The 13794-nt window shown below is 44.1% G+C and overlaps 1 protein-coding gene across 4 annotated transcripts in view; it reads left to right on the top strand.

Annotated features, from left to right (window-relative positions):
• The window catches only part of GRM7 (glutamate metabotropic receptor 7), a 742767-nt gene that overhangs the window by 569151 nt on the left and 159822 nt on the right, over positions 1-13794 (top strand). For all 4 annotated transcript variants that reach the window (XM_089305656.1, XM_089305657.1, XM_089305658.1 and 1 more), the window contains one exon: positions 5387-6322. In XM_089305656.1, the coding sequence (XP_089161782.1) occupies positions 5387-6322 (936 nt within the window). The remainder of the gene's footprint in view (positions 1-5386; positions 6323-13794) is intronic.

Raw genomic sequence — 13794 nt, 5'->3', positions numbered from 1 at the left:
ATGTGGGAGACCGGGATGAAGCTCTTGGCTTCAGCCTGGCTTAGCACTGGCTATTGTGGCCGTCTAGGGAGTGAGCCAGCAGATGAAAAATCTCTCTCTCTGGTGTCTGTTTATCTCCTTCACTCCCTCGCCCATAACTCTTTCAAGTAAATAAATCAATCTTTGTAAAAATTAACAAACATAAAAATTAGGTATATTTATGGGGAACTTTATAATGTTCATTGTATGTATGAATTGTATAATATCAAATCAGGGGAAATATATTTATTCTCTTGAGCATTTAATATTTATTTATGGTGAACGCATTCCAAATCCTATGTTCTAAGTTTTTTAAATAGAAAAAAAAATATTCAGTAAATTCTTTGTGGTCATTCTGTTGTGCAAATGAATCCCAGAACGTCTTTCTCCTCTCCAGCTGTGAACTAGCACTTACCAGTCAACCATTCCCTCTGTTCTCCCCAGCTTCTGGGAACCACACTTAGTACCTTCTGTGAGGTCACCTATTAAACTCTACATACAGGTTAGATTGTGTGATACTTGTCTTCCTGTGGTTGCCTTATTTCACTGGACATAATGAGTTCCATTTCTACCCATGTTGTTGCAAATGCGAGATTTCATCTTTTCTTACGAATCAGCAGTTAACATTCTGTTGTGTATTTATACCGCATTTTCTTTACCCATTGTTAAGTGGGTGGGCACTTAAATTGTTTACATCTTCCGGCTGCTGTGAATAGGGCTATAATAAACAGGAGAGATCAAATATCTCTTCCAGAGATGGGCTTCATTTCCTTTTAATTTATCTCCAAGAATAGGATACTGGATCATATGGTGGTAGTTCTATTTTTAGTTTTAGTGTTTTGTATTTTTTTATTTATTTGACAAGTGGAGTTGGAGAGAGAGAGAGCAAGAGAGCGGGGCTGGGTGGGGGGAGGGAGGAGAGAGGAAAGCGCTTCTATCCATTGGTTCACTCCCCAAATGAGGGCTGAGCCAGGCAGAACCAGGAGCTGCATCCAGGTCTCCTACATGGGTGCAGGAGCTCAAAAATGTGGGCCATCCTCTGCTGCTTTCCCAGGCACCTTAGCAGGGAGCTGGATTGGAAGTGGAGCAGCTGGGACTCATACCAGTGCCCATATGAGATACTGGTGCTGCTGGTGGTGGCTTAACCTGCTAAGCCACAACACTGGCCCCTGGGTTTAGTTTTTGAGGAACCTTCCTGTTTCTCACAATGGCTGTACTAATTTACATTCCTACTCCCAGTGTGGGAGAGTTCTCTTTTCTCCACACCCTGGACAGCACTTGTTGTATTTTGTCTTTTTGATGATAGTCAATACTACTGGAGTGAGGTGATATTTCATGGTTTTGATTTGCATAAAATTATCTAATGATTACTGATAATGAGTTTTTTTTTTTCATGTACCATTGGCCATTGGCCATTGTATGTCTTACTTTGAGAAATGTTGATTTAGCTCTGTTGCTCATTTTTGATTGAAATATTTGGTTTCATGCTATGCAGTACTTCCAGTCCCGTAAATGTTCTGGTTAGTAACCACTTGTTAGACATGTAGCTTAGAAATGTTTTTTCCAAATCTGTGTGTTAACTCTCAATTCTTTTGACTATTTGCTGTGCTGTGGAAAAGCTCTTGAGCTTGATGGAATGCTATTTGTCTAATTTTGCTTATATCTTCCTTGCTTTTAAGATCTGAGCTTAAGGCCGGCGCCGCGGCTCAATAGGCTAATCCCCCACCTAGTAGCGCGAGCACACCGGGTTCTAGTCCTGGTTAGGGCGCCGGATTCTGTCCCGGTTGCCCCTCTTCCAGGCCAGCTCTCTGCTGTGGCCAGGGAGTGCAGTGGAGGATGGCCCAAGTGCTTGGGCCCTGCACCCCATGGGAGACCAGGAAAAGCACCTGGCTCCTGCCTTCGGATCAGCGCGGTGCGCCGGCCACAGCGTGCCAGTCGTGGCAGCCATTGGAGGGTGAACCAACGGCAAAGGAAGACCTTTCTCTCTGTCTCTCTCTCTCTCACTGTCCACTCTGCCTGTCAAAAAAAAATATATATATATATGAGCTTAAAAATCCTTGCCAGTTCCAATGTCCAGCAGTTTATTGGAAAGGTAGAATGACAGAGAAGTTTTTCCCTGTGTGTTCTTCTAATAGTGTCAGGGGTTCATCTGTCATATCTAGGTCTTTAATCCAATTTGAGTGTATTTTTGTGTATGGTGAGAGATACAGGGATCTACTGTGATTCCTCTGCATGTGGATATCAAACTACCAAAACCATTTATTTTGTAAAACTTTTCTTCAGTTTCATGTTCTTTGTACTTTTGGCAAAGGTCAGCTGGCTGCAGATGCCTGGGTTCATGTCTGAAGTCTGTATTCTGGGGCTAACACTGTGGCATAGTGGGTCAAGCTGCCACCTGCAGTTCTGGAATCCCATATGGGCACTGGATAGAGTCCCGGCTGTTCCATTTCCAATTCAGCTCTCTGCTGTGGCCTGGGAAAGCAGTGGAAGATGGCCCAAGTGCTTGGGCACCTGCATCCATGTGGGAGACCCAGAAGAAGCTCCTGGTTTCAGAGTGGCCCAGCTCCAGTCCTTGCAACCATTTGGGGAGTGAACCAGCAAATGGAAGACCTCTCTCTGCCTCTGCCTCTGCCTCTCTGTCATTCTACCTTTCCAATAAATAGATAAATCTTTTAAAAAATAGAGTCTCTGTTCTGTTTTCTTGGTCTGTGGATCTCTTTTTATACTGACAGCGTGCTAGTACTTCATCACTGTAGCTTTGCGATATGTTTGCAGTATGCTTTAAAGGGAGGTAGTGTAATAGCTCCTGTTTTGTTCTTTTTACTCAAGATCACTTTGGCTATTTGGCCCCTTTTGTGGCTTTATAGAAATTTGGTATTTTTTCTGGCAGTATAAAAATATCATTGGAGTTTTGCTAGGGGTTGCGTTGAATCTGTTCGCGGCTTTGGGTAGTTACACATTTTAACAACATTACTCTTAAAATTCATGAGCATGTGTGTCTTTCAATTTGTTTTTGTCTTCTCCAGTGTTGTTCATCAATGCTTTAGAGTTTTCATTGTAGAGATTTTTTGACCTCTCTGGTTAAATTTATTACCAATATTCTTGTTTTCCTTTTTATGGAACAATATGGAAATAGGATTGTTCTGTTGATTTCTTGTTCAGATGATTCACTATTGGTACATAACAATGCTAGTGGTTTTTATTTGTTGACTTTGTATCCTGCAAATTTGCTGAATTTGCTTATTAGTTCTATCAGTTTTTTGGTGAAGTCTTTCAGGTTTTATTTGTACAAGGTCATGTCAGCTGCGAACAGGTAAATTATTATTTTTGAATATGGATCCCCTTCCTTTCTTTCTCTTGCTTAATGACTGGAGCCGGGACTTCTAATGATGAAAAAAAGTGGTGAGCATGAGCAGACGTCGGCTGTTGCAGACCTGAGAGAGAAGAACTTGAGCTTTTCCCTGTTCAGTATGATATGAACTGTTGGCCTGTTACATAGACACTGTGCTATGTGAGGTGTGTTCCTTCTGCCTTCATTTGTTCGGAGTTTTTATCATGAAGGATGTTGAGTTTTATCAAAACCCCTTCTGAATCTGTTGAGATTATCGGAAGATTTTTGTCCTTTGCTCTGAAGAGGCGGTATCGTGTTCTTACTGCCTTGCAAATATTGAAACATCCTTGCATTTCTGGGTTCAATCCCACTTGATCATGGTGGATGATCTTTCACATTTGTACTGTTGGATTCAACTTGCCGGTATTTTGTTGAGTATATTTGCTCCTGTGTTCATCAAGGGTATTGGCTCATAGCTTCCGTTTTTGTTGTGTCCTTGTCTGCTTTGGCTATCAAGTTAATGCTGACTTCATAGAAAGCATTGGGAAGAACCCCTGCTCTTCTACTTTTGAAATAACTGTAGCAGTATTGGTGGTATTCCTTCTTTCAAACATGGACAGAATTCAGCAGTAAAGCCTTCTGGGGCTGCATTGTTCTTTGCTGGGAAACATTTTCATTGCAGATTTAGCCTTTCTAACCAAAATTGGTCTAGTTTCCCCATGGTCTATTTACCCATGATTCAGTCTTGGTAAGGTATATGTGAATCTGTCTGTGTCTTCTAGGTTACTGAATTTGCTGCCATATAATTGTTCGTAGGAATATCTAGCAACGTTTTGTCTCACTGTAGTGTCAGTCAATATGTCTCCATTTTCACCTCTGAGTCTCTGTCTTTGAACCCTCTCTTTTTTTTCATGGCTCATCTAGGTAAGGATTTATATGTTTTGTTTATTGTTTGAAGTACACAGCCCTTCATCTCTTTCATTGTTTGTATATTTTTAGTCTTTATGTGATTTGTGGGGATTCAAGGTTTACTGTATCATCACTTGTTCCAACTGTGGGTTTATTTGTTCGTGTTTCTCTTCTCCTTGAAGTATAGTACTAAATTGCTTATTAGGCATCTTTCTGGGTTTTTTATGTACATTTTGATTATTATAAACTTTACCATTTTTGCTTTTGATTTTGGTGTACTATGCTTTATTTTCATTCATTTCAGGAATTTTTTTTATTTCCTCCTTGATTTCTTGCTGGATCCCCCTAATTGTTAAGGAATAAGATGTTGAATTTCCATGTATTTGTTTAGTTTCCATAAATTTTCTTCTTATGGAGTTCAAGCTGTATTGCATGGTAGTCATAAAAGATACTTGATATAATTTCTATTCTTTGAAATTTATTGACACTTGTTTATTGCCCTAACCTATGACCTTTCCAAGATACTCTTCAGTGTCCCATTGAGAACAGTGTGTATTCTGTAACTGCTGGATAGAAAGTTCTGTAGATGCCTGTGGCTTCAATTGATCTAGGTGTACTTTAACTCTACTGTTTATTTTCTGTCGAGATGATCTGTGTTTCTGAAAGTAGGGTGCCCAGGCCCCTATTCGGAGCCTATCCATTGAGGGCTAAGTGTACTAGCTTTTTGTGTTTGGAGCTATATTGAATGGGTATGTAAGTATTAATTCCTTTTGTTAGAGTGTGCCAATTACTACTTTTGACCTAAAATCTCTGTAATCTGATGAAAGTATGGTAACTCTTGGGTCCCAATGGTGTGGAATATCTCGTTCCCTCCTTTCCCTTTCAGTCTGTGTGTATCCTTAGAGGGTAAGTGAGTTCCTTGCAAGCAGCATAAAGACAGGTCCTGTTTGTCAATCCATTCATGTGGCGTGGGATGAAGTCATGGTTGTAGCTCTCACTCACAGGGGTTAAGCTACATCCATCAGGCCTCTCACGTGTTCCCTGCTATGATTGCTTTTTGCTGTGTGGTTATTTTCCTGCTCTCTTGAATAACAGACGTGTTTCATCTTCTTATTTCCGACAACACAGATAGAGGATATGCAGTGGGGTAGAGGAGTCCGGGAAATCCCCCCTTCTGTGTGCACACTGCCGTGTAAGCCTGGACAAAGGAAGAAGACACAAAAGGGGACCCCATGCTGCTGGACCTGTGAGCCTTGCGATGGTTACCAGTACCAGTTTGATGAGATGACGTGCCAGCACTGCCCCTATGACCAGCGGCCCAATGAGAATCGGACCGGCTGTCAGAACATCCCCATCATCAAACTGGAGTGGCACTCCCCCTGGGCGGTCATCCCCGTGTTCCTGGCAATGCTGGGCATCATCGCCACCATCTTCGTCATGGCCACTTTCATCCGCTACAATGACACGCCCATCGTCCGCGCGTCTGGCCGGGAACTCAGCTACGTCCTGTTGACAGGCATCTTTCTCTGCTACATCATCACTTTCCTGATGATAGCCAAACCCGACGTAGCGGTGTGCTCCTTCCGGCGCGTTTTCCTGGGGTTGGGTATGTGCATCAGCTACGCGGCCCTCTTGACAAAAACCAATCGGATTTATCGCATATTTGAGCAGGGCAAGAAATCAGTGACAGCCCCCAGACTCATAAGCCCCACGTCTCAGCTGGCAATCACTTCCAGTTTAATATCGGTTCAGCTTCTGGGTGTTTTCATTTGGTTTGGCGTCGACCCACCCAACATCATCATAGACTATGACGAGCATAAGACAATGAACCCTGACCAGGCTAGAGGAGTTCTGAAATGTGACATTACAGATCTCCAAATCATTTGCTCCTTGGGATATAGCATCCTTCTCATGGTCACGTGTACCGTGTATGCCATCAAAACTCGGGGTGTGCCCGAGAACTTTAATGAAGCCAAGCCCATTGGATTCACTATGTACACGACGTGTATAGTGTGGCTCGCCTTTATCCCGATTTTTTTCGGCACTGCTCAGTCAGCGGAAAAGGTAAGTGAAAATGCACAGCTCGTCATATGTTTCAAAAATGTATTTGTAATTACCGAAACCCAATGGGTTGTGTCAAGTTGGAGGTTTTACGTGTGCAGGATTATATTTCTAGGAGTTGAGAATACTTGGGTCACTAGGCATGAATGCTCCAGGGGTCTAAAACTCATCATTGTGCTCCATTTATCTCGCTGGAAACCAACTAGAAGTGGTCTTTTCAAGGTAATTATATTTACTATAGAATTATTCAGTGTAACAAGAGATTATCTAGTATAAAATGATCTCATCTATCTAAATTAAATCATGCTATTTGCTCATAGTCTATCCCCTCTGCTTGCACACATATTTCTTTATGATGAGAGGAGACAGCCACAGTAGCGTATTCTGTAGTGGGGAATGTGTCGTGGTCATCATTGTCATGTTCTGTCACTTTTTTAGTGACTGCCTTGCTGTCGACTGTGAACAGGATCAGGTATATAAGCTATGTAAGCTCTACAGCATACTCGAGTTGCCAAGTGTGTATTAATAAACTATGGCCCAATGAGTGAATGAAGAAAAGCTTTGGTTATCATTCTACCCTAGACTGCTCACAGCTACCCGTCCATTAAGCACAGCAAGCAATGCATAATGAGATCAGAGACCCAACTTTCTTGCCAAGAGAGAGGTTGTGTGTCATCCAGCTGTGAAAGTTCAAGGTTTTCAAAGTTCATGGTCTCCAGTATGTGGGGCTATGCTGTGTTTGTCTAAGATACAGTTCCCCAGTATAGTTACAGGCTGAAGCATCCATAAATTAGGCAGCCCTCCTGTGTGGATTTTAATGTGGTTTCTAGCTCTAGGTTTGACATGCATGCTAATTTGGCAACCTTGTGGTATTATATTTAGCTAGATAAGATTGATGTATATATGATTCCTGATCATAACCTAGTCTGGCTGTAGGTTTGTATATTTGCACATCTTACAAGTGTGATCTGTTAATCCTAATAAGTTGTAGTGTCCTCCACCAGATGTGGGCTGTGGCAGGCTGGTGCAACTGAGGCTGGGACAGAGATCTTGAGTCCTAAGTGGCACTCTGTAGGAGAGACCCGAGTTCTAGCTTGATCAGGTGTCACTGCTTCTGATGTCTGACTGTACTCCATGTTACTTTGAATGCATCTCATTAGCATTCGAAAATGTCTGTCTTTAATGAAAAAGCAGAAAGATTAAATTGGGAATGTTTAAAAATCTACAAAAGTCTACGATTCCAAGCACTAGCTGAATCTGATTTTTCATTCTAAACTTTGTTCTCTGTAAAGTCATATAAAGGATTAATGGCATTTGGCTGGTTTTCCAACTGAAAAGATATCTGTTACCTAAATTGTGTGATTCAGAAGCTATAGATTTTGGCTATCTTTTACAAAATAAAAGTGAATAGTTTATGAAATCATTCACAATTCTAATATCAAAGACAATAAATGTTTCCAGATTGTAATTTTAGCCATAAAGTAGCTAAGAGTAAGTTCTTCTAAAATACATGCTCATTGAGTATATATGTTTCAAATTCATAATGCATGTTTATTGTCTGTGAAACCAACTTGAATTTCATTTTATTTCTTCCATTTCCTTGTGGGCCAAGAGAATAATAAAATGTAAGTCAGAGTAGTGAAATGCGGTGGAGAGGGAAAGAAGTCTCCAGTGTCTGATGGTAAATTGATAAGTATTGGGCATCTTCTGGGATGTGCCATCGAGGCCTTTGGGAGTAATCACCATGTTACTACAGCAAACGGTTACCCATGTAACGTGTTTAGGACACGAAGACTTCTTTCCTGTAAGTGAACAAGAGGGACAAACAATTGCAGTGTTTTCTAAATGAATGCTGTTGTGTGCTGCCTAACAGGTTCTACCTCTTCCATGTCGTTTTGCGTCTCTGGATCCTTCCGGTCTTGCCTGTGTATCTTCTCAATAAGGTCATGTGTGAAATGGCTTATTTAAAAACTTGGAAGTGAGACAAGGCTTCAGAACTGGCATTCATCCATTCTGCTTGTTCTAGGGTTTGTTGGGCTGGGAGAATCGGGCTGCGGGAAGAAGTAACCTGTGTCCAAGCAGTGCGCCTTTGATCTGAGTTTCAGAAATCTCGTTTTCCTTTCTATCTTCTTGAAAAGTGAGGGTGTTTTATGATTGACTGCCACAGTTAAAGGTACTGAGTTGCCACATGGCAGCAGTGAATTGGTATATAAAAATGCACCCACCCTAATGATGGGCATATGGCAAGATAAGCATGAGCAATCCATTAAAAAATACCACTTTGCTTACATTAAACCACGACATTCAAATTGTAGAAGGCAGCACCTTGCCAAATGTTATAAATAGATCATGGCAAAAGCCATCTTTTTTGCCAAGCTAGCAACTTAAAGAACCCAAGCTCTTCCATTTTGGGGCAGATCTAACAGTTTAACTGTTTTAAATGGAAGAAATTCACAGTGCCAGAGCAGTAAAGATTAGTCAGTGAGTTCAGTAGTGACTGTTTTCTCTTTCTGGAAATCGAATTCATTTTTGATTATGCTAAGGGTATCTTTGTGAAATTTCTCATCAGTTTAATGCATCGGCACAGAAAGCTGTTAGTTCATTGCAGAAACGTCAGCACCCATGGAATGTACTTCTCCTGTCGTTAGGAGGGTCGGAGAGATCGCTGCCTCCTTGATCGATCACTGCTGGCCTGGGAGTTCTTCTGTGAGGATCTTGCAAGATGGCTAGGGATGCAAGTGTGAAAAGTAGCTGCAAGAGACGATTCCAGCGTTCAGAAAGTATTTCTAGGAGACTGAGATGGTGCAGGGAGAGGCACCAGCTGGTGCAAGCACAGCACAGGAGTTGGCTGGGCTAGTGCAGAGCAGTAACATTGTTACTATGTCCTGGCACTATCTGCTCCAGCCCCCACCATTGTCTTTGATTCTGGGTGTTACCTCTACAGGTACACATCCCTATCTTCAGATAGGGATGATGGATCGGGAAAATCTTCCTGAGGACACCTTCATCCAAAGCATCTTGGCCAGATGTCTGGAAAGCTTCCTAGGCAACCTGTTACATCGTCTCCTACATGAGGGCTGGGAGACAAGCTTCATGCCGCTTGACTCTGCCCAGGACAGTAGATCTTGGAATAAAAGTGAGACCAGAGATTCCCAGAGGTCTGCCCTGAGTCAGGAGTGGTTGTGCAGAGAGGAGGACGATAAGAAGTGAAAAAGGAAAGAACGTGAAGTAACTGAGGTTCCAGAAGAAATTACTAGAAGAGTAGTGCCGTGGAGGAAGGAGTGTATCTTTCACAAGGGCATCCGTGGGCGGCAACTCTGCATACATAAGAGAAGAACCAGGATGTAAAACAAACTTACGTGATAGGACTCTTTGATTTCCACTGGAGCATTACTCCACTAAATGACAGAATTAGGACAACCGTTGGCAAGCCTCTGACCCAGCTTGGGATGCTTAACTCAGTGGTTCTCAAAATTGTGTCATGTCTTCCCCCTCCATCCCCCAGCAGATTCTATAGGTTGAAAATAAAGCATAAAAGTCTTCATCTTTAACAAGTCTGCTGGGAAAATGCCAGTGGAGATCAAGCAGACTTCTTAAAACGGCCTCATGCCTCCCTCCCAGCCGTAGAGGACGGCCTCTGAGCAGTCCCTTGATTTCTGCTTTTAGGGAACATTGGGGGAAGCATTAATTCCCATCCCAAGCAAAGAGGAGGTGCAGGGATCAAGTAATCAGGAGATCAGAGAGACTCTACCCAGGATCAAAGGCAGATGTCAAGGACCCCCGGGGTCTAAATAAAGTTTCAACACCAAGGTTTGGGCCAGAGACTTTGAAAAACTAGAACCAAGGCCCCAGCCCTGGGACCAAGGATAGCAACAGGACAAGCAGGCAGGAGTAGTTCTTGAGAGGCTGTTAGGAGCACTGAGCATGGTGTCATCTTGCACGTGTGACACAGTCTCCCAGAATCTGAACACAGAGCCAAATCAGCCTAGGACAAACACAAAGGGTGTTCAACAAGTTCGTGGAAAATGCTTATTATAAAAATCAAGGCATGGATTTCAACATTTTTCACAACCAAAGAGACTCAACTTTTAGTTTAGTTTTCCACAGACAGAAGGCACCCTTCTATAGGGATAAGAAATATTTGGCATGTAGCTGAATATTCCTCCGTCAGTGCCCAAGGTAGACATCACTAATCAATCCCAGCACCATTCCCCGGGATTTGGGTGTGGTCTTGAAATCCTTCTCAGCACAGCCTAGAGGCAACCATTGTCCCAACTGGATTAGAAAACCAGCTGTCGTTTATGATTTAGTTTCAGCCTCCTATCAATGGTCCCTGACACCACTTCCCATCCAGCTGCTTACGTTATTGGGAGAGCACCAATGAGAGGCCTTCACTAAGATTAATCAACTTAAAGGGAAAGGAGAGCTAAGAAAATCAGAAAATTATTGTTTCTGATCGTAGGCTGCCAACCGGCACACCTAAAGGAGCAGTCCTCATTCTCTTAGATAATATGTTACGATTCTGCCGTGTTTGATTGACTAAAATTTTCTCATGGTCTTTCACCCATTGAACTGAGTATGGCAAAGCATCTGCCCTTCCTGGTTCTATGGGAGCGAGGTTCGGAAGACGTTGTCCATGTCCATTAGGGACTCAAAATGTGGATCCGTGTAGGTCTTCAGGCAAACTCTGACTAGTGCGAGGCATGGCTGAGGTTGCACCACAAAGAATGATAGACAGGTATGCAGAGGAGCAGCTTCCACCAAAGCACCATGAAAACCAGGACAAGGGGGCTGAAAATAACAAAAGAAAACCACATGAACACCCGGTAAGAAGTAATATCACACGTCCGATGCAGGGGTTTGGACACAAGGCATATAGAGAAGGCATATAGAGAAAAGATGACACTCAGGCAACTGTGGCTCCCTTAGATAGGAGAGAACATAATACAAATTAGTGAAGCCTCACTTTCTGGGCAAATTTCGAAACAATGTGAATTCTCACAGCTCCCTCCCAAATGAAGCATTTGGCAGGCGTCATATCTTTTCCATGTGGTGGGCCAAGTTAATTTAAATACCGCAGATTGGAAGACAAAATATACGCCGTCCTTTCTTGAGGGGGAAATATTGCCTTCAGCTCTTGTTGAATTTTTCGGGGTCTTCCCTCTGACACAATTCCCAGGCAGCAGGGCAGTCAGAGAGGCTAGAATTCCATTGCGATGGGGCCTCCTCCTCCAAGCCCTGTAGAGCCAGCACCGAGTGGGAGTGCAGGACCAACATGAGCAGAGGGTAATTGGCATGAGCAATTTCAGGGGTAGTATTTTAGGCTAAATGAGGGTGAGAAGCAGCTAGAGGTAAGAAAACAGGTTACATGTCTATTGTAGCAGATAGAGGAAAGTTACATGTTTATTGTAGCGGATAGATGAAAGATAGCATCAGTTTGCTAAATGCCTGATGGGTTAGAAGAGAGAGCATGCAGGTTTGTGTGCCAGTTGGAACATTTTTTTTTTAACCTTGAATCTGCCACAACCCCCACCAGGAATGCCCTCTGGAGTCTGACTTTCTTCTTACATGGCTTTGGGACCTCAGCTTTAGAGAGATCCTGCCCCAAGGACCCTGGCCCTGAGAGCTGGGAGGACCATAGCCAGGCCAGTGTCTGTCCTTTGGCTGTTGGCAGAGAGTCACCGACCACCTCTCATTTTCAGAAAGACCTTTTTCTCAGACCACAGGGAAGCCAGCACAACTTAGCATGCTGGGGTAGTGAGGGAACTGCCCAGTCCAGTCGTGGACTCCTGTGATCCCGGTGAGACGTCTCAGTACTGCCCACTTGCCCTTTGTTCCAGGCCCCACTTAGCCTCTAGGCTTCCTCTGACCTTGAAGCTGGCTGGGTAGCCCTTTCCTGGGCCTCCTCCCCACCGCATCCTGCAGCGTGCTAGACCTTAGCAGTGTATGCTTTGTACGAGCCGTGTTCCTCCTTCAGTCCTCAGTTCTTTCACCCCACAGTGGACCCAGTTATCCCTTCTCATGGGTTTCAGAGCCCAGGAGACCTTGACATTGGTCAGCACAACTCCTTGCTCAGTTTTGACATGACTGGGTGCCGGTGAGGATGAGGGACAGCTGAAACCCTGATACACTGCTGCTGGGAAGACCAGAGATGGCACCTTCACTTTGGGGGAGTTTGCCAGGATTTTAACAAGTTGAGCTACGCACCTGTCATGCCTGCCTGGCCTTTCCACTTCCCTGTGTACCCATGGGTGGGGAAGCAGTGTGTCTACGCAGAGACTTAGAGGAGTTTTATTTGCAATAACCCCACCTGGAAACACCCCAGTATTCAATAGCAGCTGAATGGATAAACAGGTTGGATCAGTGTGTGAAATGGAACCCCCCCATGTGCACCGGTCGTCCCCTGACACAGTCAGCAACGCTGGGAATTCTCAAAGCAAGCAGGCTGAGCTCAGGACAGAACCCCGATGAACACAGTACAAAGCACCCTCAATGACTGCATATAGATCGGTATTTTTTTAAAAATTCTAATTTATCGTTAGGGACAGAAGGAAGATCCTCCATTGGCTACTGATGGGCAGGGCAGGAATGCAGGATTCCCAAAGATGTGAGGACAGTTTGGGCATGAGGCAGACACTGATTGTCTTCACCTTGGTGATGCTTTGGCAGGCATTGCCATGTAGACACTGATCCACTGGTTACTAAGTATCAGTTCCACCTCCGCAGAGCTGTTAAAAATCCGTGGAACCCCTTCCCCCACGTCCCCCTTCCTCCTTGCCTTAAACTTCATCATCGAGCACCCTTATACTGATTGCCCTCGTTGAGAGCTGCTACAATGATTAGGGGTACATTCGTGAGAGTGTGTAGAGGGAGCTTTGTGGTAGTCGGTGGCACATAGCCAATAGTCAGCAAAGAAGAACTTTGCCCTTGGCCTCAGGCTCACCTGAGCAGAGATGACTGGGAAGACACCAGCAGGAAGAGGGGCAGAGGGTAGAGGATTCTCCTATTTAGGGTGGCTGGAATAGAGGCAGGGATTGTGGGTGACCCAAGCCTGCACTGGGCCGGGGAGCAGACTTGAAATCCTGGAGGATGCCTGATAAGGAGTTGGGACTTGATTCTGGGGGGCATGGTGCTGCAGTTGTGTGTAGGGCATGGTTGCGGCATGGTTGGGGCATGCTCTAGAAAGCTTATTCATTATTCATGAGGAATGGACTGCGTGAGTAGTTAATATGTGGAATTCTATCCTAGGAAGACAGACAGTGGCTCCCAGGCTGGATGGAAATGAGCTTGGTCTGGGCTTGGCTTTCAGTGGACAATAGTTGGAGGGAAGGGGGAAATGTGGAGTCGGGGAGGAGAGTCGGGAAGGGAGCTGGCAGCAGGAAAGAAGGCAGCAAACCTCACCTCCTCCCTGCCGTGCCATGCACCGGGCACACCTAGGTTAGGAGTCCTGGGAAGAGTTGTTTCCAGGAGGCCCC

The sequence above is a fragment of the Oryctolagus cuniculus genome, chromosome 10 (assembly GCF_051225735.1).
Source record: "Oryctolagus cuniculus isolate XC-2025 breed Fujian yellow rabbit chromosome 10, ASM5122573v1, whole genome shotgun sequence".
Taxonomy (NCBI): Eukaryota; Metazoa; Chordata; class Mammalia; order Lagomorpha; family Leporidae; genus Oryctolagus; species Oryctolagus cuniculus.
The sequence above is the reverse complement of the archived record's forward strand: the minus strand, read 5'-3'. Positions and strand labels throughout refer to the sequence as shown.